Source organism: Leuciscus leuciscus (genome assembly GCF_965113295.1).
Source record: "Leuciscus leuciscus genome assembly, chromosome: 2".
NCBI classification, from domain to species: domain Eukaryota; kingdom Metazoa; phylum Chordata; class Actinopteri; order Cypriniformes; family Leuciscidae; genus Leuciscus; species Leuciscus leuciscus.
This window is the reverse complement of record NC_138726.1, coordinates 26,213,367-26,241,017: the sequence shown is the minus strand read 5'-3', so window position 1 is coordinate 26,241,017 and position 27,651 is coordinate 26,213,367. Positions and strand designations below refer to the sequence as shown.

The window sequence follows — 27,651 nt, the reverse complement described above, 5'->3', positions numbered from 1 at the left end:
ATCAGCATTTTAGAATGATTTCTGAAGGATCATGTGACTGAAGACTGGAGTAATGATGCTGAAAATTCGGCTTTGCCATCACAGGAATAAATTACAATTTTAAATATACTCAAACATAATACTTTTTTCAAATAAATGCAGCCCAGCTGTGAGCATAAGATACTTTATAAAAATTCTGAAATCATGGGAAAGCATGAGGGAATTAAGCCATGCATGCCAAAATCATGACAAAAATAGCCTGTTAAAACATCTTATCTAACCTTTTTATATTCATATCCATTTGGAAGAAATATTTACTTTTTTGGAAGTTTTGTCAAAAATTCTTAGACATCACTGCTTTGGCTCTCTGGGCCCAAGATTCTAATCTTTGATGACTATTTTGAGTGTTTAGGTTTTCATCTTTTACAAAGTACTACGGCTGCCTCGATCGAAATGTATAACTGTTCCAAAAAAGTATTGTCCAGACCTCTGCTGGGAAGGAAATATAGAGATCGGACCTCTTGGAACTTTAATTGAATTCCCCTTCTACAGACCTTCCATCTTACCTCAAACACACTTATCTGACATTTAGTATTAAGGTCAAGTAACGTTCCCTTTTTGTGTATGAAAAATCCATCAAAAATATGAGAGAAACGGTATTAGAAAGATTTATTTTATTATTATCATTTGAAATGCTAAATTAATTCACAAGCAGGCTTTTGGATTGCGTTTAGTCCGCTGCAGCAGGCTTCAGACTTTTTTTGTAAAAGTAATTCAAAATGAAACCTGAAAGTGCCAATCATTTAGGAATTCTAAGTGCTGTTTTAGAGAAAATACTGCATTTATCATTGACCACATAATAACGGAACCACAGCCTCAGCTTTCAAATAAACTGTTGCCAGATTTTAAATTTGCTTCCTCAAAACCGCAGCACAAGCATTACAAAGTGAACAATACACAAACTTTCCACAACAAACTCCTTTCAAAAATGCTCTGATGATAGAATGCATAGTGCCATCTGTGACGGGCACAATTAGTTAAATGTAGTGCATTTCGTTTGTAAACAACTGCTGAGTCAGACGAAGAAGAAGAAAAAAAGCAAATATGGACCACGAATAAATGCATGTTCCAGATGCAATTTTCTAATTGTTTGTAGGCAACCTGCCTAATTTAAGTCATGTATCTTTTGATTATGGTAATGGGGGTTGTTGCTAAGTGCTGCGCAAATAGACATTTCATTCATGTTAAGAAAATTTTTTTTTATATATAATTTATGTTCATCAGATGACTATTACCAGAGAACAACTAATTAACTCAACCAAACAAACTGTACTGATCGATGTTGTTTGTGACTGTTAGGACAAAGAGACAGACTATTCTGCGGTTGTCCAAACGAACTAATCAGCAAAGGCTGTTCAAGCAAATCATTTTTGGTTAGCAACTACTCAACAAAGCACTCTTAATGTCTGGAAAATACATTGCTTGATCCGTACCATCTCAAACAGACTTATCAGGAGCAGTTTGGTGTGACTGCTCTTGGCCCCTGACAGCAAAAGGGAAGAGAGATTAAGGATTTTTTGTTGCTGGTCCCTCATTTCATCACACCATTCCTTCATCCCTCTGTCTGTCCTTTTTTGTGTCTCTAACCTTGCTTCTGTTTCTTCAGATAGCGTGCACGCTGGGACAACCCCATGCTCATAACATATTTGTTGAGCAGCTTTGCAGGAAGCAGAGCAGTGGTCACCCAACCCTGCAGCAATGACATAATAACAGACTTATTAGACTGTAAGAATCCAGAAGACGAAAACATTCGGCTTTAGTACTATAGTGTATACCATATACAAGCTTCCATCATTCTAAGTTGTCCTTTTAAGCATAGTTTGTAGGATTTACACTACTGTTCAAAAGTTTGGGGTCAGTAGGATTTTTTTTTAAAGAAATTATATTTTTATTCAGCAAGGATGCATTAAATTGATCAAAAGTGACAGTAAAGACATTTACAATGTCACAAAAGATTTCTATTTCAAACAAATACTGTTAAAAATCCTGTTAAAAAATAAAAATATTAAGCAGCTCAACTGTTTTCAACATTGATAATAATCAGAAATCAGCATATTAGAATGATTTCTGAAAGATCATGAGACACTGAAGACTGGAGAAATGGAGCTGAAAATTCATCTTTGCATCACAGGAATACATTTTAAAATACATTTAAAAAGATATGTTACTTTGAATTGTAATAATATTTCACAATATTACTGTTGTACTGTATTTTTGACCAAATAAGTGCAGCCTGGCAGAGCATAAGAGACTTCTTTCAAAAACATCCACACAAAAAAAAAATCTTACTGACCCCTTGAATTCACTGTAGACCTGAACACTGAATTAAAGATGGTGAAGGCATTTTAAGAGGGTCTCACCATGACGGCATGAGGGAGGTAACCGTTAGACTGAGTTTGCAATCCTACGGTACTCAGCTGGGCTTTTACGTAGCGTTCCGGAGTGGGGATGTCGAGAGACGCCCTCTTGATTTTGCTCAGCTTGGTTGTCACAAAAAACGGCAGCACGCTCTTCAAGAAGATACACAAGACACTTCATCACTGTAAGTAGTTGAACTAGTCTAAGTGTGGGTGACCAGAACACATCACATCACAGTAGAAAAACTCAATCACTATACAGTATATCTCAAATGGAATTTCACTTAAAATCATCAGTTGCATTTTTAAAAAGGTACACTATGTAACGTTTAGCCCACTAGCGTTAAAGTAGCAAAACTCCATGTATTTTGCGGAAGAACACTGTTTCGGCTCTGCGTGACTGTGCGGATGCTTATGACCCTTTACAACAGATAATGCTTTACAATGAACTCTGTTAGAGAGCTACATATGGTAATTTATCTGTTTAATAAAATACCTTACTCACCTGTTGAGTAATAAAACGCCATCTCCACGTCGCTTTTACAACATTTCAAATTCTAGTCACTGTTGATTCTCGTTTTATTACGAGCTCTGTCACGTTCTCTTTTTGCCAGCAAACTCTCCTCTATTCTGCTTTTTTTTTTAAGACGGGTGATTTCCCGGAGGTTCAAAATTTAGCTGCTCCATTTCAACCTTTCTTAAATAACCTTTGCCACTCCCACACCATACATGCATCAAAGTAGTTACATAGTGTACCACTTAATGTACTTCTTTTCAGCCAATAACAATATACTATAGTGAGGTCTGAACTCTGAAAATAGCTCTTAAAACATTATTTAAAACAATAATATCTTAGTTAAAACCAAAAGTAATATTGACAAACTATATATCATTTGAAAGTTTACAAAGCTTAAAGAATTCTAGTTTTCATATTTGGTAACTGATTTTCAAAGTAAATTACACAAGAATAGTAATTTATTCATTTGAAACAAGAATATTTACATACTTATAAGGCGTGTTCCGACCTTTATTTTGAAATGGCGATGAACATGAAAAATCGTTGAGAAACCTCAGATTGTCTTTATGAGTTCAAAAGATAACATCCATTAAATCAAATAAAAATGGTCTGAAAACATTTGAAATATAAAGAAAAAATAATAGATTAAAGGGGCGGTTGATTATGATTTCACTTTTCTAACTTTAGTTAGTGTGTAATGTTGCTGTTTGATCATAAACAACATCTGCAAAGTTACAATACTCAAAGTTTAAAGCAAAGGGAGATATTTGCTTTCACAGAAATCACTTTTTAAGGACTACAACAAACGGCTGGTAGAGACTACACCACATTCCTCCCGGGTTAGTGACATCACCAACCCTAAAATTTACATAAACCCGCCCCCTGAACACGATTTATAGATTATCAGACAGAATATGCTAATCAATGACTAGAAGATAACTACACATAAGCTACATAAATTCATCAACTAACCATTCAGAAATGTCCTGTTGCTTCTACATGTTGTCACTTCTTCTTGAGTCTCTCAAGAATTGTCTGAATCCGGTTTGAACATAAAAGGCTAAAAGTTTTTGAAATGTTCAGTGCATGTGTGTGTGAGTGAAAGCTGTTGAAGCTCCGCCCCCTGCAGCGGGAGCAGCAGCTCATTTGCATTTAAAGGAACAGACACAAAACGGTGCGTTTTTGCTCACCCTCAAAAAGTGACAATTTTAACATGCTATATAAAAATATCTGTGGGGTATTTTGAACTAAAACTTCACACACACACTCTGGGGAAATCAGAGACTTATTTTACATCTTGTGAAAAGGGCATTATACCTCCCCTTTAACTATTTGTGATGCAGCGGCGAGCTATAACTCATATTCATGATCTTTTTATGTGTTTATTCGAGGTCGAATTCAAATCCAACACTGCCAAACTGCCCATATTACTTCTGAATAGGATGTCTATTTCATAAATTGTATGAAAATTATGGAAATATATGGTTCAGTATATCACTCAAACCGTAAGTAATGGAGCTTAGTTGTCATCTAGTGAAAAAGTTTGGTACTGCGCCCAAATAAAATATTACTGAAAGCTCATGTTTTGAGATGTCAAGCTCAAATTTGGAACACAGCTTATTCCGATTTTTTACTTAGATTAGCTTGCTATCTTGGAGTAAAACATTTTCATAAACTTAAACTTCTATAACTTTTTTTGTGAATTTATTTCACATCAACAATAATCTGCCAAGTGTCTTCAAAACAAGATCAACATTAGGTCTAGATTCAAAAGCATTCTTAAATTACAACCATTTAAGTTTGGATAGTGTATTTTCTTGTGACAGTTAAGTGGTTTAAAACTACTCTGTCATAAAATGTTCACTCACCTGTACAATAATCCCTTTGCTTTTGTATTCAGCATCAAGTCCACGGGAGAAGAAGTCCACAAAGGCCTGGAGGAGAGAGAATAATCATCTAATGCATGTCCTTCATCATCGTGAATGTAATGAACTCATTAACCTTCACATAACCCAAAGAATCAAGTTGCTCTAGTATTCTAAAATCAACAATTAATATGCTCAAAATAGTGCTGCTAAACACAATGAGATTTCAGGAAACTTCCTCTGAGAACATTAGCAACAAGACAGACTTTTCTCAGAAAGATTTCCGAGGCCTGATCCATTGTAGAGAGAAAAAGAGAAAAATGACTTGCCTTCGAAGAAGAATAGAGGGTGAGGAGAGGAACTGGGTACATGCCACTCGCTGAGGCAACATTCAAGATCACTCCTTTAGACCTAGAAAGAGTCAGGGGTTTTTCACACATTAATGTTCAAACTGTTGTAGAACAGCACATAAGCATGTTTAATACAGACAACAGTGCTTATATTTGTTCCATTTTCACTCGACTATTTTGACAGCACAGAATTATCCCTTCTAATGGATTCTTGCATCCCTGTTGCTATGGCAACCGGTCCCTGTGCCAGTGTACATACTGTTGCATTATGTACTAGTGCACACCAGACTCTAGGGCTCTAGATGGGAGGAGCTATACAGATACTTTCGGTATGGCTTTTATTCTCAAAACTAAGGAAAATTCATCTTAAGACTTTAACTTCGTACATTGGTTGGAACAAACTTAACAATCTTCCATTATTTGTTTCATTTTGGTTCGACACAGTCAGCCTCTGCCACAAGAAATAATAAACAGTTTCTATCAAGATGCATTTATAATAGCCAATGAGAAAATGTAAAAGTAAAAAAAATTGATCATGATTATTACACTGAAGTGTGCAAGAACTAAAAGGCCAAAACCAACACGTAAGCATGAGATGACCAAACAGTATAAAAATAAATATTTGCATGACACACGTCTGTGGGAAATACTAGTCATATCGCTACACGCATGAAAATCATTCCATCTGCTTTGAATAACCAAACAAACACTACTTTAAAATGTCAACAAAAATGCATTTTAGTGATTTCTGAACGTACCTGTCAACCATCCTGGGCAGAACCAATCGCGTCATCTATTATAGTACAGGGACAAAACATGTGAATCAGATCTACAATGTTTTAAAAGTCTATTGCACGGTGAATTAAAGAACATGATTATAAACTCTAATAACTTCCAATGATCTTTTCAGTAATATTTCATACATGCAAAACAATGCACATGACAATCCTTGAAAAATTCTGTCCTATAAATTGCACATGTATTTTCATCATAGAGAGTAATACATCTTGGATCCTGAGGGAGGCAGCATAGACTCAAAATTCAGGCTTTATATTACAGAACTGCAGTGGCAGCTGGCTACACACAACTTATTATGCACAAACAAAAACTGTTTATATATAGGGCTATAAATATTATTAGTTTATATATAGTGCTGTAATTCTATTGTATAAATTAGTCAAATCAGTCACATCATGAGGAAGCAAATTTTCCTGGATACGTTGAGATAAAATAGTTTCTTGTAGTATGAAAACACTGCAACATTCAGGATGCAAAATGTTCTCTCCAGCCCTAAAAGGAGTTCTATAAATATCTAATACCAAAACTATGAACACTTTTACACATGACAGCCCACAATAACACACCAACAGCAGTTAGTGTTGAGAAACTTGGCCCACCCAGACACAATACAGAGGAATTGGGACAGATACCGTTAGTCAAATGTAGGCAAGGAGTCTTAAAAGCAGAGCAACAACAAAACAAATGACCCAAAACGAAATTATGATTAACCTTATAAATGATAAAAACTACGTTTTGACTGTTTCTGTCCTTCACACATACACTTTGTTACCAGCGGGCATGTAAAGGCCGTTTCTAAGACTTAAGTGAAGAGAAAATGCGTCTTACCTGACAAACTGACGTAATGTTGATGTTGATCATATTGTTGATGAACTGCAATTACAACTGTCAATACGTTACCAACCAAAACTAAATTTAAAACAACAGACAATCACACTTCTTTTTTATAAAATGAAAGTTTTGCACAATGCGTTTTACAAATGGCTACATAAACTCACGCTGTCGACATTAGGAATGTTGAGGAAGAACTCTGGGTAGGAATAAGACACTCCAACATTGTTAACTGTAGGTGGAAGAGATGTAAAATAATTTCAGGGGAGATTATAATAAATAAATAAAAAACATAATAAAAGCACTTTCTATGCACCTGAGCGATATAAAAAAAAACAGGTTAAGAAAGAGATGTGGAAAGATATAGTTCCCTCCACTTTCCCATAGCTGGCAGCAAATACTAAAGTGTCACTAAACAGACAATTGATCATTAAAAAAAAAGAGAGAGAAATAAAGTTTTGCTGTTTGAGCCCAGAACATATTGTTCCAGAAAGTAAAGAAAGAAGACACCCTAACCAAATAGTATCCCACTAACACCTAAAAAACTGAGATGTAATATACCTAAAACTCCTATTTCCAGTCCAGCCAGTCCAGACTCAATTTTAGTGTAGATGTCCACAGATCCAAAGTCAGCAGAAATGGTTTTGGTCTCTACATTATATTTGCTCTCTGGAAGAAAAGGAAAAGGAACATTAGGAATGTATGGAATGTGTTTTATGGAATGTCACAGAATGTTAACAACATGATGTTAATTTGCCTTGCACTGGTTTGATTCGAAGAAAGTGTAAAAGTGCCAATAAATCAACTAAAACTTTTGGTAACATAATTGCAACAAAGCACATCACCTAACAAACTAAAATTGCAGTTTCTCTTCACATGAGATGTTCTGTTGTAAAAGTACTTTATTCACTAAGTATGTCTGAGTATGGAGGGTCGAGGGGAGAAAGAAACAGAAAGAGAGAGAGAAGAATGGAAAGAAAGCACTAAAAGAACTCCATTCACATGCTCGCTCTAGTAGACACTGCACTGGTTCATTGAAAGAAACGTGACGTGCATAGATGGCAGCACTCAGAAAGTCACACCAGGAAAATGCAGCCAAAAAAAGAACAAAATCCTTACACCAAATCTTAAAGGAACACTCCACCGTTTTTTGAAATAGGGCTTATTCACTTTCTTTCCTACATTTAGATAGGTGGGCAAATGCATTTTTGTCTCAGTGCATGCATTGTTTTAGTTTGACAGGGTCGGCGCTAGCTTAGCTTAGCACAATGAATGGAATCCTTTGTTGCCAGCTAGCATGTCCTGAGTAAAAGTGATATAAAAAATAAAAAAAAACCACCTAATTACTTCTTGTGGCCTGCGTATTCACAACAAGTACAAATAGTGATGCAGATTAACACTAGGCGATTTCCTAGGCAGATATTGACTTATATATTAAGGACTATATTAGGGGGAAGCACAGGCGAAGCACTGCTACTTGGGCGTGATATCTCTGCGCCCAAGTAGCAGTGCTTCACCTGTGCTTCCCCCTAATATAGTCCCAAGTCAATATCTGCATAGGAAATCACCTAGTGTTAATCTGCATCGCTATTTGTACTTCTTGTGAATACGCAGGCCACAAGAAGTAATTAGGTGGGTTTTTAAAAAAAAATTATATCACTTTTACTCAGGACACGCTAGCTATGGCAACAAAGGATTCCATTCATTATGCTAAGCTAAGCTAGCGCCGACCCTGTCAAACTAAAACAATGCATGCACTGAGACAAAAATGCATTTGCCCACGTATCTAAATGTAGGAAAGAAGGTGAATAAGCCCTATTTCAAAAAACGGTGGAGTGTTCCTTTAATCAAACTACACTCAACAGGAGAATAGGAGAATTTGTTGTACTGGTATTAAAGTAATAAATACTCAGGTCATAAGCTGTAATGATGTATTTAGTGTTAGTATCAAATTTGTATTGCAACAGACCACAGATTCAATGAACAGCTCTGAAAGTAAAATCAATAGGGTACATTTGAGGAAAAACCACTAGAGGAATCTTAAAAGCCTACTGACCATTTCAGTTCACTTTGTCATTTTGTAAAGAGTACTTAAAACTAGGGGTGTAACAATAAATCGTGTCACAATATATCGCAATACAAAAATGCAACAATATGTATTGTGTATATTTTACCCAAAAGGAACATTACTGTGTTAAAAAAAAAATCTAGTTTACAGAGTTTTAGTGTCAGTACTGCATTAAACTACGGTGTATAATGTTGCATATAATGTATAATAATGCAATTGGGGAATATTTGTGGGTCCTGATAATCCCAAATGTCATGTTACCAGTAAAAAGTGGCCTACATTGTTTTAAATATAGTCAGTGAAAGAGTGCAAGTATATTCGTCTAAAATAATTCTGTTTTCAGCTTCAGAATCATGAATATTTTTATTCTGGTCTCACTATTGTCCCATGCATTGGGTTACCAGCACCAAGTCCAAGTCTATTCATTTACACCCACAATGTAATGCCAAATGTAGCATTTTAATCAATAGTACATTTTTTGTTAACCTTTTACCATATGTCTTGGAGTATCGCAATAATATCGTATCATGAGTTCAGTATCATGATATGTATCGAATCGTGACATGAGGGTATCATCACACTAGCCTGGTCCTACCAGACTCTCGTACATTTCATTTGTACAGAGAGTCTGGCCACTCTCCATTGACAAGTTTTAAATTCCTTAATCTCTTAAAACTATTGGATCTGCCCAGAGCCACTCTGGATCTGCCATAACCAATCGCTAACGTTTGGTTGTGACGCATATCTACAACTCAAAGTCATCTCTCTCAGCCACTCCCTCTGTTCGTTGATTGGACCACCAAAAAATTGCCCGGAGAAAACCCAATAATATACCGCAAACCCAGACGAATGAAAATGAAATGAAAATGAAGCGAAAGTATGTAGGAGGGCGGAGCCAGGCTATCGTCACACCCCTTCTTAAAGCACAATCATCAGTATAAACTACAAGTACACTGATATTTTGGCCACTGTTGTCATCATTGTGACATCATTATAATTAGTTGATGGCCACTAGGTTGACTAACACGATTTGTAAAAATCTGGTAAAAATTGTGTTTGCAAATCAAAAATGCTTTTTTTAAAGCTTCAGGTTTGCTGTGCTTGTTTCTAGGGCTTGATAATTTGCATTTATATAATACGTATTGTATTGAAATATATCTATTGTAATATTTCACTATAAAATAGAAACAATTATTTAAGAAAAATATAATAATGATCATTTTATTTTACAGAGCAACTGTAAAATTACAATATTAATATGTGTGTCTTTATTCATGTTTAAAAGCTTTTATTTTGGCGGAAAACCACAGGAAGACTATAAAGCTTCTCTTTAGTTGGCAACAGCTGGTTTTTAAGCACTTCTCATTACAAGATTGGGAAGATAGTTGGTGCTTGTCAAGTTCCCAAATTAACTTTATAAGACCAAAGCTTATGAAACATTGAAAACAAGGAATTTTGAGCTGCTCGTGTGTAAACGAGCACAGTGCCTCAATTCATACATTTATTTAATCAAATCGCAGCAATTGCGATTAATCGTGCAGCTATAATAAATACTGAATAAAACAAATGTTTGAATATAATAAATGTTAATATAAACATTGGTCAATCAGCAGTATACGCCATACAGAAGTCCTGTCCATTTGGAGGACTACACCACACATATAAGGCAAGAGTCATCATCATGTCCAACGCTTTTGTCAATTGTCACTTTTGTCTGATGAAAGGTGTGCCTGACTATATTTGCCAGTGTTCAGTGGAGGTCACTGGGCTGATTTCCTCCATTCGATGCTCTCTCTCTCTCTCTCCCTCTCATCCCCGCCATGACATCTCCAGGATCCACCTCCATCTGTGAAGTCGCGCTCTGCTGCAGAAGCCAGGCAGCTCAATTGGCAGAGTGCCTGCCTTTCAACACAGAGCTAAAAATAACTCAGCTCATTAACATCCACATTCATTTAGCAGAGGGAGACACTCGCTGCCTCACAAACAGGAGCAGCACTCCATACACACACAAATAGGTACCCCACAGGTCCTCTGCACACGAGCAAACGCAAACGCACATTTGCCAGCACATGGATGCACACACGTGCGTGCATGCTCTAAATCATGCCATCCTCCTTAGATCCGGAGTCAGCCAACCAAAGGACAAGAAGAAATGAATGGGGGTGCATCTGCGATTCAGCCACTGCCGCTCTATTCATGCAATGTTGAGACCCTGCCTTTGCTTTGTTCTTGCGGTGCCAGTGATATAAAGAGTGCAATCAACACAATCAACAGTAGACTATACATATAAAATTTATTTATTTATTTTTTAAATATAAAGGTCACATTTTATATTAGGTGTCTTCCACTACTATGTACTTGGATCAGAAAAATAAATCTCATATACAATGTACTTATTGTGCTCATGCTGTATTGCAAAACCCTTTTGCTGCTATTGAGGTGGGATATGGGTAAAGTTAGGGACAGGTTTGGTATGGTTAGGCTTAAAGGTGGGTTACAGTGTACAGTGAGGGTCAACAGTGTAGGCAGATGTAATTACAGAAATACAGCTGTAACTACATACAGGTATTTTTTTAATATAAATACAATGTAAAAACATGCATGTACACAATAAGTGCATTGTATCAAATGATTCATTTAAAAGTACAGTACATAGTAGTTAAAGACCCTTAATAAAAAGTGGGACCAAATTAAATTTCTTTTCACAGCAACACAATGTACATAAAACAAGAAAATCAAGTATTTTAAATTAATAGTTAAACGGAAGTGGTGGAAGACCGATTAATCAAACAATATTTGGCCATTTTAAGAATTACACAATTTTTGGTGAATTTTGATTTGAATCAATATTGCGTAAACTAAGTTTTGGTGTAATTTCACCCATTATCATGCAGCTCATTTGCTAAAATTAAATTGCAGCATGTGCACCTATGCATTCATCTCAACCATTGGTCAAATTGCTCTCTAGATATTAGCTACAAAAAAATTGAAAAAAACTTAGACACACTGGGCCTCATTCATGAAATTTCCTTTCATATATCACTTAGGCTACGTTCACACTGCAGGGCTTAATGCTCAATTCAGATTTTTTGAAAAAATTGGATTTTTTTGCAAGGCCGTTCACATTTCCAAATAAATGTGACCTTTTGTGATCTCCTGTGTGAACGTGAAATGACCCAGAAGTGACCCGCATGCGCAGAAGAGTACTCAACGGTCAACGACGTCACTTGTTGTTTGCGGAAGTAACGTTAGCTAAACTTTAATTGTGATTCTCTCACACACAAACACACACACACGAGCGCGCGCAGCGACCGTTACACAAGAGCCAGACAGCAGCCGCTAATATCAGATTCAGCACAAATAAGTTAACATAACGTATATATAACTTAATGGCCGTGGGATTTTTTTTTTTTTTTTTTAATTAACGGGCTCGTCGAGGTCGACCCGTTCGGCAGATTTACCTCAGCTCGACGAATATGCAGTCCGTTTTCAAACCGACGACTACTTCAACGCAGAATTATGACGTTTTTCGCGGATCAATGACGTGCGGGTCGGATACATGCGACCTGGCCGTTCAGACTGAAGTCGCATTTCAAAAGATCGGATATGTATCGGATTTGGGACCACATACCCAAGTGGCCTGGGTCGCATTTGAAAAGATCGGATCTGTGTCGTTCAGACTGTCATGAAAAGATCAGATACAGGTCGCATAGGGGCAAAAAAATCGGAATTGGGTCGTTTCAGCCTGCAGTGTGAACGTAGCCTAAATCTGCACGTAAAAATGGACTCCATTCAAAAATCTCTCCTTCAAATTCACAAATGCTTCATAAACCTCAGATTTGGAAGTTAAACGTGTGCATACAGGGCCTAAAACTAACGTTTTGCCACACCTGCCAATGGCCGGTGACTTAAAAAGAAAATGCCCAGTCAACTGCCCGGAGCGTCGTTCACATTAGTTCACGTTCATGTTCTCACAATCTCTGCATTGTAAGAATTCATAAAAAATATTACTGGCCAACTGTTACACCGTTTCATATACTCGCCAGCGGCGATTTTTCCTAGCATTTGGCACTTGTCGAGTGTTCATTTTTGGCCCTTTGTAAATGTCAACGAATTCCAATCATTCATAAATAGGGCACATAATATGCACGCTCATTCATAATTAGAATAAACTCCACCCATGAATTATGTGTACAGGAATGCTGTGGGATCTTCTGGACTCCCTTATCAGGTTTGGCAGACTTATTGGCCATGTGCCTAAATAAAACTTTATTAATTAAATTGCTAATCTTGCTGACAAATTCTACACATGCACTCTATAATAAAAAATTTAAATAGATTAGGTGGATGTTTTCAATCATTTTTGTTTATCAGTTAAATTAATTTTCACATTTAACTAAATGATTTTGTTATTATTATTATTATTATTATTATTATTATTATTATTATTATTATTATTATTATTATATGTTATCATAGTAAACTGTGTCGTCAAAATGCAGTGTCACCAGTTTACCTAAAAGAACACAAAACGTTCTGATGTTTTACACACCATTAACTCGAGTTTGGAAGCAGGTGTATTTGTTTTCCGGACCAACTAACAATTTGCAAATACAAACACTCCTGAAAATGTATGAATGGTTTAAGCAAAAAATAAAATATTTCATTCTGCTTGTGTTTCATAAATGAGGTCTATAGAGTGTTTTCCCACAGGTCGAAGCAGACACCTACCAATAGCTTTGGACACTTCATCCAGCTTCTCTTGAGTACGGCTGATGAGAACGATAGCAAAACCTTGTCGAGCAAGCTGCACAGAATCAGAAACATTTCACATTATAACTATACAATATTATAACAACTGAAATCACACATGATCAGATCATAAATTACGCGAGCATTCACAATCAATATATATTTCTCTCTGCATTACTCTACAAAGGATCCGACTCTAAAGGTCTCAATATACTTCGAGTGAAATGTAAAAAAAAGTCAAGGTCAGAATTGAGTAAAAACAAACACTGACGAGTTGCTTTATAGTAGAAATTGAAGTAGTAATTCTACTTGAAAGAATTAAATATTCTTCTTGATATATCTACTTGATTCAATTTTTTTTCCATGTTTAATATTGTAAAGCTGCTTGATTTTAAGCAATCTATTGTATGAAGTGCTATATAAACATATCCACATCACTATGATCAGATGCTTTCTTAACTGCTGTTTTCTCACCGCTGTCATTTTTGTTGTGTGTTTATTTTATTATTGAGAGGAAAACATGCAGCACATATTTAAATATTCATCTAAACGCAGCTCTCAGCAGTGTGGGCAATGTTGGGATGTTCGCTTACAGTATATCGATGCGAAGGTATTTCATCGTATTGGTATCGGTATCGGTATCGTAAAGGTATTGGTGGTGGTTGAGGAGATTCCCCCCCTTCTATGTAAAGCGCTTTGAGGTCTCAGAAAAAGCGCTATATAAAAATGTAACAAATTATTTCAAACTGTGTTTTACACCCAAATGAAAGAAAAAGAACTTCGCTGTGAGTGTATCGGTACCTTAAGTGTATTATTACAGAATCAGATCTCGTTATCAGAATCTGTTACAATCGCTTAAAAATAGCATATAATAAAAATCGCAATTTCATAAAGGCCATCAAACAGTAGAAATGAGAAGCAGTGGGGTAATAAATGATTGCCGGGTTGTCGACTGTACGAGGCAAACCTTTGAGAGCGGAGTTCTCCCTGAACTCTGACTGAGACCTCTAGTTTGATGACTCATTGTGATTTCCGTGAGGGGGGCAAATAAAACATGAGGAATCTTACCTCCTCCGCATAGGCTTTTCCGATTCCATCTGTGGCCCCAGTCACAACTATAGGGAAAAAGACAGAGTCAGAGGAAGAGAGAATGTAAATTATCACACTAAACACACATCATCTCGACTTATATCTAAAGACACTTTGACAGCAAGTGTAACTATACATATTGATAAACAGTGCTTAAAACACAAGCTATTACTTTTGTGAGAAAATAAAGATGATGTCATAAATTTCATTAAATAAAAACTAACTGTATTATTTTGGAATTAAAAATAAAAGTATCCAGGGACTCTCATGCATATTAAACATGGATGTCTGCTGTATGAGCGGATGAGACCATGGAAACGACAGCAAAACAGACGACATGTTCCTGTACCGTTCTCTATTACACTCTTAAAAATAAATTATCCAAAAGGTTTTTGCAATGATGCCATCATTATGGGTTCCCCAAACGTTTCAGTAAAAACTTTGTGTATGAAGAACGTTTTATAATCTAGACTCTTAAAGTTTATTTTTTATTTTTTTATAGGTATCTATGGTTACAACTGCAAAAAAGGTTCTTCAGATTATTATGTTTTTCAACTAGGAAAAAAAGGATATTTTGAGAACTGTTGACTGGAAGGTTTTTTAACCAACCCAAAATGGTTCTTTTGTGGCATCACTGTGAAACCCCGCCACAAAACCTTTATTTTTAAGAATGTAAAGAACTTTTTTCCAGTCTAAAGAACCTTTCGGGAAATTAATTGTTAAAGGTTCTTCATGGAAACATTCACACTTGTGAAAAATAAAAGATAGTAGTAAAGGTAGTATTGGCATCAATGGTTCCATGAAGAACCTTTAACATCCATAACCTTTCCATTGGACAAAAGGTTCTTTACAGTGGAAAATGGTTCTTTAGAATATTAAAATGTTCTTCAACATAAGAAAATAAATTGTTCTTTTAGGAACGGTTTACTAGAAGGTTCTTTGGGGGAACCAAAAAATGGTTCTTCTATGGCATCACTGTGAAAACCCCTTTTGGAAACTTTAATTTTCAAGAGTATAAATGCCAATAAAGAACCTTTATTTTTAAGATATAGTTCCCCTGGCTTCACCTAGACAACAGGCCCTGTCACCCCACATATGTGGTTCACCTCAGTAAAAATAGCTTGAGGGCAAGCAAAGAGGGAAACGTCCTCACATTTATATAAAGATCAGAAAAGCATGAATCCGTGCATGGTTCCCTCTTCACTGGGCATCAAGGACACGGGACAAACATCCCCAACCCTTTAGCCTGGCATCTTTGGTGTCAGAGATGCCAGTCCTGATTAAAGATTTACATGGGCAGCCCGCATACACCGGCTGGAGTAACACAAGAGAGAGTGTGGAAAGGGAGGGGTGGATGACGAACAATAAGACAGCGCAAGGGAGGAGCGAATGAGGACTGATCCTGGGGGCAGTTAAAAATAGAAAGGGAAGAGTGAAAGGCAAGCAGCTAACGGAGAGTACAGTTGGGAGGGGGCGGCACACAGTTAGAGGCAAGGGAACCATTTTCCCAGTTATTTTTAAGCACATTTACAATACATTACTACACATGAGCGGAGGGAAAAAAACACTGGTTGGGACGAAACGCTCCGAGGGTGTACTGCTAGGTGAGGACATGCAGAGAGAGTGAAATTTTGTATGAATGCTGCTGTATATAACACACCCTGAGCAATGTCCTACAACACATTCTGGAAATGTGAATGAATGGGAGTCTTATTCAGAAAAACTCTGCTCTCACGTGTTTAGCGCTGCTGTATCACATCACATCTGTACTTTAGTTTAACTAGACATCCAATTTAAAGAAGACGCATCTGTTCACATCAAGTCTGCAGACAAGTTGTAAAAAATATCTTGATTTGAGTACAAACTACATTCGTTGTTTGATTATCTTGCATTTCAAGGCTTTGACATTTAGAATTTCATAAAATAACCTTGCCCTTCGTCTAAATGGAGGCGATGCTTTGAAGAAAAATTAAGTTGATGCATTACAGTTCATAAACACTAACAGCTTAATATAAGATATGGAAAGTACCAGTCAAGGTCTTTCTTATTACAGTTAAAGGGATAGTTCACCCATTTTTAGATTTAAATTATATACAATTTCATTTAAAAATCACAATATTGATCAAAACATTAAAATACCACAATATGCAATGGATCATGACTATATTATACAATTGCATGGCCAAAACGATTCTCATTCTATTTAATTACAAACAAAATAGTACATGATAAATAAACAAAACGCACACTGAATGTTTTATTACTTGATCTAAATTACACATTAACCATTTTTAGATTAACAATACAGTAAAAACAGTAATACTGTAAGATTGTATTTTTATTTAAAATAACTTTTCTATTTTACTATATTTTGTCATGTAAATTATCCCTGTGATGGTAAAGATGGATTTTCAGCATACATTACTCCAAGTAATATTTATTATTAATATCAATGTTGAAATGTGGAACATTGTGGAAACCGTGATGTTTTTTTCATGGTTCTTTGAAGAATAGAAAATTCAAAAGCATAGCATTTATTTGAAACAGAAATCTTTTGTAACATTATAAATGTGTTTACTATCACTTTTGATCAATTTAATGCATCCTTGCTGAAAAAAAGGTAGTGTATTTAATAGTTGAGAAATGAACATTTTCACTTCATTTCCATTTTGCTGAAAAAAAATGTAAAAGGGTAGCAGCGCTATCCGGTTTACTTCCTAAAAATCTGGCACAATATTAAATACTATAAGCCTGCATCTGAGTGAAAACATTCACAGATTGATGGTGAATATGAGCATCATCTGTTGGAAAATGTCACAAAAAAAAATCCTCAGAAAGTGATGCCAAACCTGACGATGAGGAATATGGGTCAGTGTAATTCAAGTTATTTTAAAAGTAGCCCATCTAAACAATGACGTTAAACAGCCCAGTGAATTAAATTATCACACAAACTGTACATTAGTCAGACACGGCCCCTTCCCGTCTGCCATTTGAAAAACAACAGAGAAAACTGCTGAATAAACCTTCACTAAAACTGCAAAGTTTAATAACCTGGAGAAGCATTTCAGTTTTGCGAACATGCAAAGGGGCGACAGGGAGTGAAACACCCCTTGTAAATGTCACATCCGTGACTGGCAGGTTATCACAAGCATGAAGAAGAAGAAGAAAAGTGTTTGTCGTCGACCTTCTCGAGCTACATATCAAAAGATTAAATGCTGGAGTCTGGTCAACTGAGAAATGATGTTATAAGAGTGAAGACGACGCCCCCTCACAGCGCACACTGATGCTGCTGCCGCTAAATATTCTGAAGGCTAAAAAAAGAACAGGAGATTAAAAATACCAGGCAGGCACTGCAGCCTCGTCTGGAACAGCTGCAGCACTTGAATACAAACGAGCCTCAGCTTCCCCCGGCATCACATGCACCGCACTCGCCGACCAGGCCGTATACTTGCCGTCAGAGACCCGTGCATTTACTGCAGCTGCATGTCACACAACGGAGAGCTGTTTAGTGAACTGACAAGGATGGAAAAAAAGGGTACAAGAACCCTGACTGCTAGCTGCCATCCGTCAATAATGGATTTGTTTTTGTTTCATTCCACATATATACTGTCGCAATCATTGCAGGTTTTAGATTAAACGTTTTATCATCAGATGAATGTGTTCGTTAACAGTATAGCTCAAGCTAGTTTACTTGTAACAACTGGGCACTGTTCTTCAACAAGCCTGCAAGTTTCTCTCGCTCTCAAACCTGGAAAACTTTGAGAAAAACAAAAGTGCCATCCCTCACTGCCCTTGGATGTTCCCATGTTTGCTGTGTTATGTAATAGCACACCCATCTCCGTCCGCAGACCGGGATCCTCCTTCCTCATTGGATGCCGCAGTAGAGGATTCAAAGTGTCTCCTGGGCCCCCACTCCCAGTAACATGCTTCTTTAAATAGCATGGGGTGCCACGTGCCTCTCTCGACGGCTTTATTTGCTTCACATCAGCAGCGCTGTTCAAAAGGACGGTTTTAAAATCGGCTGCTCTAAAAATAGACCGAGATGCATTTATTTTTCCCTGAGGCAAGATATTTTCAGAAAGGGGGAGAACTATGTGAATGTCTTCTGTGATCCAGTGTGCAGTACAGTAGCATAACAGCAATTCATAAATGTCTATTAATGAAGCAGCATTCAGAACAATGTGTAAAAGAGGGGGAAGAGCCTTCAATTAGGGGAGGGCAAAGGAATTGCAATCGAGATCACACTTCTTGCTGAAATATCGCACAAATATTCATAATCATGTCACGTCGCTGTGGTGAAATAAATATGTGCAGTCGCACGTTCAAGTATTTTTTATTCAAATTCTCAGTTAATGACATTTTGACATTTAGAATTCCCTGGAATAAAGAAATCACAGACATTTATAGCGGACACGGATGAGCTGAGTAAAGACACACTTCCTCAGTTCATGCTCAGGCATTAAAGAATATTCCAGGGTTCAAAGTCAGTCTATATTAAGTATCATTTTCAATTGACTGGTTAGTAAAAACATATATTGGTCTGTGTTTATCAATTAATAATAGAGTAGTGTAAAACACCAGAGGAGTTGAGAGAGAAAAAAGGAGGCAGGAAGCCCTGTGTACATTGTTCCATGAGAAAGAGGAGGGAGTGACAATAAAAGAGAGCTAAACGGAGGGAGATAATATGCAAAACAAGGAGACGAGGCACGTGTTACTGAGGGTGCTCTTCGCGAGAGATGTAAATACACACGAAAACTCAAATGTCCAACTGCAGCTCTCATTCAGTCATTTAAATGCATTCATTCACAGAAGTGTACTACCCACAGACATGCATATAATAATTGCTGAAAAAATAACTAAATACAATTATTAAAAGGACAATAACTGGTATGAAGAAAATTTATTTTCTATGCATATTTGTATATTTCTTATTTTCTGTTTGAAAAAAAGATTGTCTAAATGCCTTCAAGGGATTCTTTTGACGGAATTAATCCATGCAACTACTAATTAATAACTAATAGGGACTGGAGCTTTCAAGCCTCAAAGAGGATATTACAGTTCACAAGAATCCTGCACTATATTTCAAGTCTTCTGAATTCATACTACAGCTTTATATTAGGAACAAGCCAAAAACAGTTGTTATTCACTGATAATCTTCATCTTCAGTGAAATATTAACTGCAGCAGCTGGATCACTAAATCAGTGTGTTGAATGGATCAAGGTGTTCTTTGAAAAAATCTGACATGAAAAACAATGACACAAATGAAAAAGCTATATCGTATGGCTTCAAAAGTGAGGTGTAAAGAACAGAACAAATTTAAGCTGTTATTCGCTTAAAATGCTCACATCTTCCCTAGCTCTCCTTGTACCAAAGTACCAATGCAGGATTCATGAACGAATGAATTTGGTATTAGATCTTTTCAATGAACTATTTGGTTCACAAAACCAGTCATCGGATGATACATTTACAAACAGGAGTCGGGACTCGGGACCTAATAATTCTTAAGTTCAAGTCAATGATCACAGGTCCCTGATGTTAAAGTGCCCCTATTATAATATTTTACAACAGGTTTTTTCAATGATTCTCAGATGACTCCATGTATGAATCAATCTCTCTAAATCCCTCCTTTCCGAGAGAAACTCTGCTCTGATTAGCCAGACAGCTCAGTCTGTTGTGATTGGTCTACCGCGTACAGCGCGTGTGTCGGGAACAAAAACGGCCATTGCCATAACTGAACTTGAGCTCCATTCGGAGGCTTCCTACAGCTCAGCGATTGTACACCGTACACTAAAGACAGTAACGAATGATGACGTTGATTTTACCATAGGAAGAACTAGTTAATCAACCCTCAGTGATACATTACTCAGTTTGTGGTACATTATGATATGTTGCAACTGTAATTCCTCACCATCGGCATTAACAAATGTATTTCCATCAACAAACCGATGAATATTTTTCTAATTTATTGCAGTGAACATGTGGGAACTGTATCAATTACGGTGCATACGTTAGCCAAGCTCTAATGTGACTGATGTAACATAAACGTTGGTAAAACAAATCTTGCTCCATCCTTTAACTTTACTCAAAGTATAGTAAGAATGACAGACAATCTGCATTACAGTTCTAAGTCATAAGGGGCTTTCGCACCGGAGGAACCTTTTCATAGTTCTTATTTATTGGTGAAAGTACCCGGATGTCGGCGCGTTCACACCGCAGGAACTAGGAACGAATTAGTTCTAGGAACTCTTTGAGGAACTAATTTAGCTCCTGCTTCAGAGTAGGGTCTAAACCAGCACTATAGGAACTATCAGTGACATTAGTGTACGCAGATTGGCCGAATTTTTCTCCATATAGTGGACCTCAATGAGTACAACAGTTTGAAGATCAAAATTGCAGTTTCAATGCAGCTTTAAAGGGCTCTACACGATCCCAGCCGAGGAAAAAGGGTATTATCTTGCCAAACAATCTGTCATTTTCAACAACAATAAAATGTATATATATATATATAAAAAAATTGTTGTTGAAAATGACAGATTGTTTGGCAAGATAATACCCTTTTTATTTATTTATTTATTTATTTATTTAGACGGAACGGAAGCAATGCAATCGTTTTTAAATCAATAAACTCCTTTTTAAATAAATATTTTGTGTCAAATTATTGATTCATTTGGTAGGTAGCCATGCAATAAGCAGGATAATGTAGTGCGAGGCGGTTGTTATAGTGAATACAACCCCTTCAGGCTGATTCAAGACCCCTCAGCTTTGCGTCGGGGTCCTGATCAGCCTGTCGGGGTTGTATTCGCTATAACAACCGCCTCGCTCTACATTATCCCTTACATATATATTAATAATTTTGTTACTTTTTAACCACAAATGCTCATCTTGCACTACCACTGCGATGCGCCACGCATTACGTAAGCACGGTGAAAGGTTGCGTGCATTCCGGTTCAAAAAGGTAGGGTAGGGCGAAAAACTTCAAAATTGTCCAACATCGTTGTTTTACAAAAAAAATTGTAAATGGCATTTGACTTAGTCTTTGCACAATCGCTGTGTAAACACTAGGTCGGTATTTCCGCCTATGTCACGCGTGACCTTTCAACGTGACTACGTAATGTGTGATGTGGTTAAAAAGTATATAAATATTTTTTGGAGGTTTTTTTTTAAAATGACCGATCGTTTCGCTAGATAAGACCCTTATTCCTCGTCTGGGATCGTGTAGAGCCCTTTGAAGCTGCAATTTGGACCTTCAAACAGTTGGACCCCATTGAATTCCACTATATGGAGAAAAATCCTGCAACATTTTCCTCTAAAACCTTAATTTCTTTTCAACTGAAGAAAGAAAGACATTAACATCTTGGATGACGTGGGGGTGAATAAATTATCTGGAAATTTTAATTCTGAAGTGAACTAATCCTTTAAGTGCAACAAGTGCAGCGCAAGTCTGTCATATACAGTCGTGCTCAGAATTAATCATACCCCTGGTAAATATGATCAAAAATGGCTGTAAAAAATAAATCTGCATCGTTCATCCTTTTGATCTTTCATTCAAAAAAATTGACAAAAATCTAACCTTTCATTGAAGTAAAATAATTGACAGTGGGGGGGAAAATCACATTATGAAATAAATGTTTTTCTCCAAAACACGTTGGCCACAATTATTGATACCCTTTTATTAAATACCTTTTTGCAATCTCCTTTTCCAAGATAACAGAGTCTTCTCCTATAATGCCTGATGAGTTTGGAGAACACCTGACAAGAGATCAGAGACCATTCCTCCATACAGAATCTCTCCAGATCCTTCAGATTCCCAGATCCATGTTGGTGCTTCTTCTCTTCAGTTCACTCCACTGATCAGGTCAGGGAACTGGGACGGGTCATGGCAGAAGCTTCATTTTGTGCTCCCTAACACATTTTTGTGTTGATTTTGATGTTTGTTTTGGATCATTGTCCTGATGGAAGATCCAACCACGGCCCATTATAAGATTTCTAGCAGAAGGCGTCAGGTTTTGATTTTGTATCTGTTGATATTTGATAGAATCCACGATGCCATGTATCTGAATAAGAAGTCCAGGACCTCCAGCAGAAAAATATGCCCACAACATTAAAGATCCAATGGTATATTAAATTGTACACATGGGGTACTTTTTATCCTTGTGTGCACCCCATCTAGCGTGTTTGCTGCCAAAAAGCTCTTTTTTTTAGTTTCATCTGACCACAGAACCCTGTGCCATTTGAAGTTCCAGTCGCGTCTGACAACTGAATATGCTGGAGTTTGTTTTTGGAGGAGCGAGAAGCATTTTTCTTGAAACCCTCCCAAACAACTTGTGGGGATGTAGGGGTTGTTTGATTTATTTTATTTTTTTATAGGCTTTCTGACCCCAAGACTCAACTAATCTCTGCAATTCTCCATCTGTGATTATTGAAGAGTCTTTGGCCACTCAAACTTTCATCCTCACCGTCCATTAAGACAATATAGACACACGTCCTCTTCCTGGCAGATTTGTAACATCTTTAGTTGATTATAACTTCTTAATTATTGCCCTGATGGTCAAAATGGGGATTTTCAATTCTTTAGCTATTTTCTTACAGCCACTTTCTATTTTGTGATGCTCAACAATCTTTTGCTGCACATCAGAACTATATTCTTTGGTTTTACTCATTGTGATGGATGATTAAGGGACTTTGGCCTTTGTGTTTCCTCATATTTAAACTCCTGTGAAACAAGAAGTCATAGCTACACAATTTCATGTTCCTAGTCACCCTGGTGTGCTAAAAAAAAAAGGTAAATATAATGGGAATATACTTCAGACTCAGAGATATTTTATTCATAAAAAATTCTAGGGGTATCAATAACTGTGGCCAACGTGTTTTGGAGAAAAACATTTATTTCATAATGTGATTTATGTGACATAAATAACTATAAGGACTGTCATATTACGTAACATTATAATGGGAATACAATTGTAATAAAACTTTGTGAATTCTTTGGGTCACCGTGTTTCAGTGCATTGTTATGGGAAGAGCGGATCCACAGCAGGAGTTACACATTCTGATAAACACGCAACTTAGCTCAAGTTCACTTGTGGATTCGCGTCATTTTATGCAGATATAAGTTGTAATATGTTTTTGTTGTATAATATCTGATTAACCTCATGTAGTGTTTCGTTGATTTAATTTACCAGCCAACAAAATGCTCCAGTTTACGGCGTAGCTAAAACAGCAATATTCCTATTTTTAAACAGTAATTTTAATTTCAGAGTTTTCTTTTTAATAACATTAATGCATTATTAATAATAACTAGCTCTTTTATTTTTCTCGTGTCATTTTCATCAACAATAAGGTTTAATTAAAATAATTTCATTACTGTCCGTGCGGAGGCTATTCCATAGCATTTATTCATGGTACATGCATTTTGATTCTTTATATGCAAGTTATGTTGTCCAATGACTTGTTTGCATTATTTATGCATTATTTAGTTTATTTGTAAGGCTTTTTTTTTTTTACAAAGTTGGCCAAAGGAGTGTAAAATTCATTTTAAAACTTAAACTGGTTCAAACTAGGCTACTGCTGTATATGTTTGATTTACATTGAAGTGCTTGGGACATCGCTTTTAATGGTGAATCTTTTGTTTGTTAAATAAAAAAAAATTTATTTAGATTTATTAGCCAATATATCGTTTATCAGCTTTCAAATATAAAGAATTATCGGTATCGGCAATTTTTTTTTTATATCGGAGCATCCCTATCAATCATTAATAACCAAAAATGAATAAGTATTGTTTTTTATTGAAGAACAAACAGATCTCGAAACTTCTGGAATCACTTAATGAATATTGGTTCATTCAATTAATATCAATATTATCGGTTTCTGTTAATAAAAAAAAGTTTGAAAACAAGCAGCTGTCATAATTCCAAAACGTTGAAATCCACTTATTTACATTGGTCTAAAAGCCAAAAAGTGCACATAAGTATAATTTACAAATACACAAGAGGATTTTCACAGATGACTTTTAATCAATGACACGTTCAGTGCTTGTCATTGGAGGATCAACATCTTCCGTTCAGAGCTTAGGGCAAAATCAGAGCAAAGCATGATAGTGGTGACTGGTCTAAGGATGATGGACTTTTGGAACTCCACGTACGATAAGCTCATGGTCAAAAGTCAGATCTACCAATAAGGCAAAAAGACTACAGTCAATGTGAGGATCATTCCACCTCCTGTGCTAAAAAGGCAAAGACATTATCCATTGGTTAACTCCAGATCTCACTCGTCATCATCATCTTCGTCCATTTGTCACAGAGTGCATCATGTCAGTTAAGAGCCAAAAGCCATGAACTAATTTATTACCTTGTGCTTCTATGAGCTTCTGCATCTTTAAAGTCCCCATAAAATCAAATATACCATTTTAGTTTTTGATGGAATATTGCAGTATTTTGTTTTGATTTAACTGTGCACATCATTATTTTTGTAATTTCATGTGCCCTCAATTTTTTATCCAAATAACTTCCCCTGCCTCTTGCAGTGACATCTCTTCTCTGCTCTCTGATGACGTGATTAATGGCGTGAGGGCGGGACAACCTGTCACTCATATTAGTTGAAATAATGCAAACTAATGGCTCCAACAAGAAAACAAAAATGTATTCATCTATTAACAAATTCGTGTTTCTCTGTCTTTAAATGTGCATACAATTATTGTAAAAAAATAAATAAAAAAATAACTATTTTATTTAACTGTGGCAACGAGAGCCTCGGCCAAAGACCCGGAAACGTCAACGGTGGATACGTATAGTGGATAAGATCAGTGAAGGAAAATAAAAAAAAAAGTTAGAAGAAAAAGTTAGTAAAAGAAAAAGAATAGATAGACAATCTTGATAGACAAAAAATGTTGTATAAATTGCTTCACAATTAATCATCAAATGCCCATCATGTTACCATCATGACACACAGTAACGTTAACTGATGGCTGACTGTTGGAGAGGCTTGCCTGAATAATGTCAGTGCAGTTTGTGTACCAACCTGCCCATTTCCCGAGTTTGGATGCTTTAATCAAATTTCCATTCCCCACAATCCACACACGAATCCCGTTAAGCAGACAGCACAGAGTGCACACCGACACCCAGGCCACAGTGGCAACACCAATCCAAAACAGTGCATCTGTCAGCAGCTCCATGATGACAGTATCAACGTGCCTCGGTGTCTCACACACGTAAGATCACAACTGTGTTCACAGATTCTGCACAAATACAAATAGCCGAGATGCTACACGTTGTCGGCTCGGTAGTGTGCAGGACTTATTCAAGCACATCCGCTTCCGTGTTGATTACGCGTTGTCACGTTATTCTGCAGACTGCTTTCTGATTGGATAGAAGATCTACGCGTCACCGTACACCACCCCATGCCTATCCGGCGAGATAGATTCAAGGTCTGAATAAAACTATGTTTAAAAAATATGGACCGTCTCTGAGATGACTTAAAATAATAGCAATTGTTTTATCAGAATCATACGTTATCATGGAAACAATTAAATGCATTTAAATATGTAGGGAAACATTGAGTAAGATGGCCCCCTTAAGAACAATGTGCATTTACTTTTAATCTGTGAAATATTTTAAAGTTAGCATGTGCAGGATGATGATGATGTGTTATTATAGGAAATAAATAGAAATGTTTGCTAATTTAGTTGTTATTGAACAAAATGTTAAATTATTCCAAGAGAGGCCATTGCCCCACTACTGGGGTAAGAAGCCCCACATGTCTAAACTTTTATAAAATGCATAAATTACTTTTGATATAATTCTTATTAATATCTATATTTTGTTTAAGTGCAATTAATGTAAAATCCTAAATCATCTACTCTATTTAAAATTGAATTTTGAAATGTATTTGAATTACAGACATAGCAGAATCCCAGTAAAAGAGACTTTTCTAAAGGTATAAGTTGACTTATATATGCATATGAATATTTACATATTTAATTGCCCATTTATTAATTGAAGATTTGTGATAATAGGCTAGCACCACTATGAATGCAAATTGAATGATTTCACTAAACTAACCTTTTAATGAACAGACACAAATATATCAATGCATGCAAAGGTTTTTAAGTTGAAAAACTGTTTCATATTTAATGAACTATTTAATCAATACTTTTTAATATATTTTACTATGCAAAACATAACAGTCAAACAGTCAACAGTAATGTGGGGGGGAAATCAAGATAGCTGATATGTTTTTCAGGTGAAATTTAACAGAAATTACTTATGACATATTTCATGCAAATATTATAACCCTCTTTCAAGCAAGATATCCTGAGTTATTTATTATTCTCTCTTATTTTTAATATGCTTATTTTGCTTATAAATTTAACATATATGCTTTATCGATTATACATACCTGTACTCCTATACAATTGCTTGAGCTGTCTGTTTCTTCCTTGTTCTTGTCTTGGTTTTTATTTTCTCGGCCACAATGTAAATAAAATAAACAAAGTATGTAATTTTTTTCTTTTCAAAATGCATCTCGATTTTCACGTTACTGCCAGATTTGTTTTTGAGGTAGTTATTATTTGTCATTCAAATGTATCAAATAAAGTGCAAACAACAAAAGACAATGCTAATTTAGAAAAATTGTAAGTGGGCAGATTAAGCCACTGGACAACCAGAGTTATAACAAAAGACATGGATAAAAGTTTGACTCTTTATACATAAAAAAAAAAAAGATATTAGAAAAATAATCTCAGATCCTTGAAAGTGGATACACACACCTAAAACACACATTTAAATCAGAACACACTATAGTCTATATTGAAGTGAAGGCAACTATTACTACAGACTAAGCTTAACCCAAGCACAATTTTTTTTAATTACAAGAAAACATTGATTGCTTTATTTTTGAGGGCATCCACAACATGCTTTGTCTGGTTAAGCAAACTTCAGGGATTTTCAGCAATTTTGTCCTTGGTGTTTGGGTACAAAATACACACAC

At 36.2% G+C, this 27,651-nt stretch overlaps 1 protein-coding gene across 1 annotated transcript; it reads right to left on the bottom strand.

Annotated features, from left to right (window-relative positions):
- Positions 1–638: 638 nt before the first annotated feature.
- Positions 639–25,995, bottom strand: hsd17b12b (hydroxysteroid (17-beta) dehydrogenase 12b). The gene is made up of 11 exons (XM_082161911.1): positions 25,684–25,995; positions 14,646–14,692; positions 13,557–13,632; positions 7,319–7,426; positions 6,925–6,989; positions 6,755–6,799; positions 5,887–5,921; positions 5,108–5,189; positions 4,782–4,847; positions 2,400–2,549; positions 639–1,729 (listed from the first exon to the last, which is right to left on the bottom strand). Exons 1-11 carry the CDS (start codon positions 25,835–25,837, stop codon positions 1,622–1,624), a joined length of 936 nt encoding a protein of 311 aa, XP_082018037.1. The 5' UTR covers positions 25,838–25,995; the 3' UTR covers positions 639–1,621.
- Between the last annotated feature and the right edge of the window lie 1,656 nt (positions 25,996–27,651).

Coding starts and splice junctions, on each gene's coding strand:
- hsd17b12b (XM_082161911.1), bottom strand. CDS start 25,837: ATGGAGCTGCTGACAGATGCACTGTTTTGGATTGGTGTTGCCACTGTG. Junction 7,427..13,556: donor TGAAGTGTCCAAAGCTATTG/GTAGGTGTCTGC, acceptor CTTTTCTTCCAG/AGAGCAAATATAATGTAGAG. Junction 4,848..5,107: donor CCCTCTATTCTTCTTCGAAG/GCAAGTCATTTT, acceptor TCTCTCCTCCAG/GCCTTTGTGGACTTCTTCTC.